The following is a 6,547-nucleotide window of genomic DNA, read 5'->3' on the forward strand; positions in this document are numbered from 1 at the left end:
CGATGTCACAGAATTTGCAAAAAACTTCACATGCGCGTTCAATTCGCTTGAACGTTTGCTACGTTGCGGAATGGTTTGTACTGAATGACACGTTTTCCCCAAAATGCTGGGGTGTATTCATTACGCTTTTTCTGTTGGTAAACGCTTCGTCTGTTAAGTGTTTTGTAACAGAAACCGTTTACTCCAAACAACTCTATTTTATTATTAAACTGAAGTTGAGTTCAGTCCTGTCTCTCCTAAAAAAATAAGCAACTGGAAGAAGTTGGAAGGAACCCTGCGGACTTCACATGGAAGAATCATTTATGCGCAGTTTGTGCCAAAAACTTCGGACTATTCAGATTGGAAAGGCAACGTGTGGAAACCATACACATAAAATGACTAGCTATAACTTCCTTTTAAGAACCCACTTTGAAGAGCGTTTTGAGTAAATGGTTTATTTTGCTAAACTTTTGCAACAGAATTGGCGTAATGAATACACCCTTGTTACTTCATCCGGAAACATGGAGGCTGTCGTCTGTGATGTTGTTTCACCAGAGGATCTCTTGGTAAGTTTTATTCCCTCCTACATGGCTTCGTTGGCGATTTGACCTAGCTGACATTGAACGTTTAATTTGGCCTTATCGGGGTATCATTTGTTGGAAATATCGAGGCCAATTCAGTAGAACTAGTTACAGTAACGTTAGCTAGTTAATGTTACTGTAGCTTCTAACTGACGTTAACTAGCCTGTCGTTGTTGTTTGGATATTCAAGTTATGTTATACATTGGTTCTGGATAGCATTATTCGCAAGCAAGCTAGCCATGTTTTTGGAGATAACTAATGAATCACATGTGAGCGACAATACGAAACTCTAGCTAGCTAAGAGAACGTGTCATAAGCGCAACCATCATTGTAATTTTAATAGCCGTCATTGCATCATTCACCATCAGCCATTATTCCTGGACATTTTTTTTTTTGCAGAAATTTGAGAAGAAGTATTCTACAGAGTTGGCTAAAGGGGATTTGACCAAAGACACAAAGTTTGAGTATGCCTGGTGTCTGATCAGGAGCAATTTCCCGGATGACATCAATAAGGGCATCGTTCTGCTGGATGGTAAAACATCAACTGGACACCGACTCATTAGCTTAGTCACATATATGATTGTGCATATACCCGACTGTTATGATCAATGTCAATGCCAAACAGATGGCACAAACAGATATGGGACCAGGCTACTAACATTACACCCCCACCATTTAAAGTGAACAGAGGTGCTAATGGGGTTTTTTTCTGTCCCCACAGAGCTGGTTCACAAGGGTACCAAGGATGACCAGAGGGACTACTTGTTTTACCTGGCTATTGGAAACTACAAACTGAAGGTGCTGTGAATGTAGTTTTTACCCTTGCAACTGTCCTTCTACTTGCTGTTGGGGGTCTAGGCTGGGTTACATCAAAGCCCTTGGTGTCAACTGCTGATGTAGGCTTCACGAATACATTTGATTGGTGCATGCAATACAATTATGTCTTAATTTGACCATGTCCAGGGATTGATGTTAAAGTCTGAAAGGCACTTGAGAGTGATTTTTTTGGTTTCCCAAAGATTATGATCACTTGTCTGAAAAATGTAAAATAGCTATTTACACGCTAAAATACATTGCCTGCCTTTTCCCCTACAGGGGAGGAATCAGAAAGATCAGTGCTGGAATTCTTTGTCTTTTGGTTGTTATTAGTAAAAACATTACCAGAGCAGCCTCAACTTTCCCTACTGCCATAAATTGTCTGTCTTTCAATGAAAATGATGGGGAGGAACCAGAAAGACCAGTTTTAGACTACTACAATTATTAGCCGTTTGGTTGTTTTTATCGTCTACCCAATGGGGTAACCTCGAAGCATGTTCAGTGTACTTGCCCCAGGCAATAAGGCAACCCTTAATGTCCATCCCTGATGTCACGCCACAGGAGTATGAGAGGGGCCTGAAAAGCATCCGGATCCTCCTGAAGAATGAACCAGGGAACACGCAAGCTCTGGATCTGGAGAAGCTCATAGTGAAGGCCATGAGGAAAGGTGAGGTCAGGGTTAGTCTGAGTACCAGTCTGTGTTATCATGCCAACTCCTTGTAAATCATTGTCATGCCAAACATGACAATTCTATGAAGAGTTGACAAGAAAGCAGAAAGACTGGCAACCAGGGTAGGGTAGAGTGGTCAATCAGTTTACTGATTGTGTCCCACACATCCATCAGCAATATTTGGTATTGAAGATTAATCTTCAATGTTATATGCATAGCAGTAGGTACAATTTAAGTCTACAGTCAGAACAACCATAGGTGTGTTTGAACACCTGGTGTAGTTTAACATAAATTTTACGCTTTAAAAATGTGTAAGTATGAAACTTGATAGATACTCTACAGGGATTGGCTTGCTTGAATGTACTGTTGGAGTCAGAAATTTACATACACCTTAGCCAAATACATTTAAACTCAGTTTTTCACAATTCCTGACACTTAATCCTAGTAAAAATTCCCTGTCTTAGGTCAGTTAGGATCACCACTTTATTTTAAGAATGTGAAATATCAAAAATAATAGTAGAGAGTGATTTCTCAGCTTTCTTTTCTTTCATCACATTCCCAGTGGGTCAGAACTTTACATTCACTCAATTAGTATTTGGTAGCATTGCCTTTAAATTGCATATCCTTGGGTCAAGCGTTTCTGGTAACCTTCCACAAGCTTCGCACAATAAGTTGGGTGAATTTTGGCCCATTCCTCCTGACAGAGCTGGTGTAACTGAGTCCGGTTTGTAGGCCTCCTTGCTCGCACACTCTTTTCCATTTTGCCACAACTTTGTAAGTATGCTTGGGGTCATTGTCTGTTTGGAAGGCCGATTTGCGACCAAGCTTTAACTTCCTGACTGATGTCTTGAGATGTTGCTTCAATATATCCACATAATTTTCCACCCTCATGATGCCATCTATTTTCTGAATTGCACCAGTCCCTCCTGCAGCAAAGCACCCCCACAACATGATGCTGCCACCCCTGTGCTTCACGGTTGGGATGGTGTTCTTTGGCTTGCAAGCCCCTGCCCTTTCCTCCCAAAATAACTATGCTCATTATGACCAAGCAGTTCTATTTTTGTTTCATCAGACCAGAGGACATTTCTCCAAAAAGTACGATCTTTGTCCCCATGTGCAGGTGCAAACCGTAGTCTGGCATTTTTTATGGCGGTTTTGGAGCAGTGGCTTCTTCCTTGCTGAGCAGCCTTTCATGGTAATTTTTTTCCTGAGGTCTTGGCTGATTTCTTTTGATTTTCCTATGATGTCAAGCAAATAGTCACTGAGTTTGAAGGTAGGCCTTGAACTACAGCCACAGGGACACCTCCAAATGACTCAAATGATGTCAATTAGCCTATCAGATGCTTCTAAAGCCGTGACATAATTTTCTGGAATTTTTCAAGCTGTTTAACCTTTCTGGGGCAGGCGTTCCGCTAGCAGAGCCCCTCCACAACATTCCGCTGAAAAGGCAGCTCGCGAAATTCAGAAATATTTTTTAGAAATATGTAACTTTCACACATTAACAAGTCCAATACAGCAAATGAAAGATAAACATCTTGTTAATCTACCCATCGTGTCCGATTTCAAAAATGCTTTTCAGCGAAAGCACAACACATGTTAGGTCATAGCCAAGTCAAAAAACAGCCATTTTACCAGCCAAAGAGAGGTGTCACAAAAAGCAGAAATATAGATCAAATTAATCACTAGCCTTTGATTATCTTCATCAGATGACACTCCTAGGACATCATGTTACACAATACATGTCTTTTTTGTTCGATAATGTGCATATTTATATCCAAAAATCTGTTTACATTGGCGCCTTACGTGCAGTAATGTTTTGATTCCAAAACATCCAGTGATTTTGCAGAAATACTAATAATAAACATTGATAAAAGATACTAGTGGTATTCACATAATTAAAGATAGACTTCTCCTTAATGCAACCGCTGTGTCAGATTTTTAAAAAACGTTAAAAAAAAGAAGCATAATCTGAGAATGGCGCTAAGAACCCAAAACAGCCAGAGGAATATCCACCATTGGAGTCAACAGAAGTTAGAAATTACACCATAAATATTGACTTACCTTTGATCTTCATCAGAAGGCACTCCCAGGAATCCCAGTTCGACAAATGACTGATTTGTTCCAAAAGGTTTCTTCATTTATGTCCAAATAGCCACTTGTTGTTAGCGTGTTCAGCCCAGTAATCCATCTTCATGAGGCGCAGGCACTTCGTCCAGACATAAACTTGTTACAGTCCTTTAGAAACATGTCAAACGATATGGAATCACTCTTTTAGGAAGTTTTTAACATAAAACATCAATAATGTTCCAACCGTAGAATTCCTTTGTCTGAAGAAAAGCACTGGAACTCTGGTAACTCTGTCGGTATCGCGTCATGAGACCAAGGCCCTCTGCCAGACCACTGACTCAGAGGTCTCATGAGCCCCTCCTTTATAGTAGATTCCTCAATCAAGTTTCTAAAGACGGTTGACATCTAGTGGAAGCCGTAGGAAGTGCAACCTCATCCATATTTCAATGTGTATTCGGTAGGCCAAGCTTTGACAAACTACAAACCTCAGATGTCCCACTTCCTGGTTGGATTTTTCTCAGGTTTTCTCCTGCCATATGAGTTCTGTTATACTCACACACATCATTCAAACAGTTTTAGAAACTTGAGTGTTTTCTATCCAATACCAATAATAATATGCATATGTTAGCATCTGGGACAGAGTAGGAGGCAGTTCAATCTGGGCACGCTATTCATCCAAAAGTGAAAATGCTGACACCTATCCCAAAAGAGTTAAAGGCACAATCAACTTACTGTATGTAAACTGCTGATACAGTGAAATAATCTGTTTGTAAAAATTACTTGTCATGCACAAGGTAGATGTTCTAACTGACTTGCCAAACTATAGTTTTTTAGCAAGAAATTTTGTGGAGTGATTGAAAATTGTGTTTTAATGACTGCAACCTAAGTGTATGTAAACTTCCGACTTCAACTGTAGCTATATATTAGGCCAAAAACATTTGTTTGTCTCCCCAGATGGTTTGGTCGGCATGGCGATAGTTGGAGGGATAGTTGGAGGAGTCGGCCTTGGCGTCGCTGGATTGGCTGCACTCATTGGGATGGCTGCATCAAAGAAGCTCTAAACTATTTGGACAACCTTTACCGCCAAACCCCTCCAGATACCCAGAATGCCTCAATATAACACTGGCTGAATTGAGTATAACACTCTCCTACCTACCTATCTTTTATTTCAATAAATATAACAATTAATCCTCCCTTTCCAAACAAATTAAAAGTGAAACTATATTTTGTAAAAGGTAACATTAAAGTAAAATGTTGGGACACAACTGTTTTTGTTACTGTACTGAAAGAATGTTATCTTAACACTATATTAATGAACAGAAGTTTAGCTAATTTATTGATTACTATTTGAGTTATTGTAAGACAAGCCACCATTGCTCTATGCTGAAATCTAATAAATTCAGTTTAAACCATTTTAGGAAGGTTTTGAATGCTTTTCTTCCGCTTTCCCTATTATTTTAACTGCCTCAGTATCCATACAGTTGAAGTCAGAAGTTTACATACACTCAATTAGTATTTGGTTGCAATTGCCTTTTAAACAATTTAACTTGGGTCAAATATTTTGGGTAGCCTTCCACAAGCTTCCCACAATAAGTTGGGTGAATTTTGGCCCATTCCTCCTGACAGAGCTGTTGTAACCGAGTCAGGTTTGTAAAGGCCTCCTTGCTCGCACACGCTTTTTCAGTTCTGCCCACAAATTTTCTATAGGATTGAGCTCAGGGCTTTGTCATGGCCACTCTAATACCTTTACTTTGTTGTCCTTAAGCCATTTTGCCACAACTTTGGAAGTATGCTTGGGGTCATTGTCAATTTGGAAGACCCATTTGCGACCAAGCTTTAACTGATGTCTTGAGATGTTTCTTCAATATATTCACATAACTTTCCTACCATGATGCCATCTTTTTTGTGAAGTGCACCAGTCCCTCCTGCAGCAAAGCACTCCCACAACATGATGCTGCCACTCCCGTGCTTCACGGTTGGGATGGTGTTCTTCGGCTTGCAAGCCTCCCCACTTTTTCCTCCAAACATAAAGATGGTCATTATGGCCAGACCAGAGAACATTTTTCCAAAAAATACTATCTTTGTCCCTATGTACGTTGCAAACCGTAGTCTGGCTTTTTTATGGCGTTTTTTCAGCAGTGGTTTCTTCCTTGCTGAGCAGCCTTTCAGGTTATGTTGATATAGGACTAGTTTTTCTGTGGATATACATACTTTTGTGCCCGTTTCCTCCAGCATCTTCACAAGGTGCTTTGCTGTTGTTCTGGGATTGATTTGCACTTTTCGCACCAAAGTACGTTCATCTCTAGGAGACAGAACACCTTCCTGAGCGGCATGACGGCTGCATGGTCCCGTGGTGTTTATACTTGCATACCTTCATACCTTGGTACCTTCAGGCATTTGGAAATTGCTCCCAATAATGAACCAGACTTGTGGA

At 40.3% G+C, this 6,547-nt stretch overlaps 1 protein-coding gene across 1 annotated transcript; it reads left to right on the plus strand.

Annotated features, from left to right (window-relative positions):
• Window positions 1–74: 74 nt before the first annotated feature.
• LOC112228974 (mitochondrial fission 1 protein) lies at window positions 75–5,530 on the plus strand. Its single transcript, XM_024394798.2, has 5 exons — window positions 75–545; window positions 960–1,092; window positions 1,282–1,358; window positions 1,938–2,043; window positions 5,068–5,530. The coding sequence occupies exons 1-5, from the start codon at window positions 429–431 to the stop codon at window positions 5,172–5,174; spliced, it is 540 nt and encodes a 179-aa protein (XP_024250566.1). The 5' UTR covers window positions 75–428; the 3' UTR covers window positions 5,175–5,530.
• Window positions 5,531–6,547: the final 1,017 nt, after the last annotated feature.

The sequence above is a fragment of the Oncorhynchus tshawytscha genome, linkage group LG30 (assembly GCF_018296145.1).
Source record: "Oncorhynchus tshawytscha isolate Ot180627B linkage group LG30, Otsh_v2.0, whole genome shotgun sequence".
Lineage (NCBI taxonomy): Eukaryota > Metazoa > Chordata > Actinopteri > Salmoniformes > Salmonidae > Oncorhynchus > Oncorhynchus tshawytscha.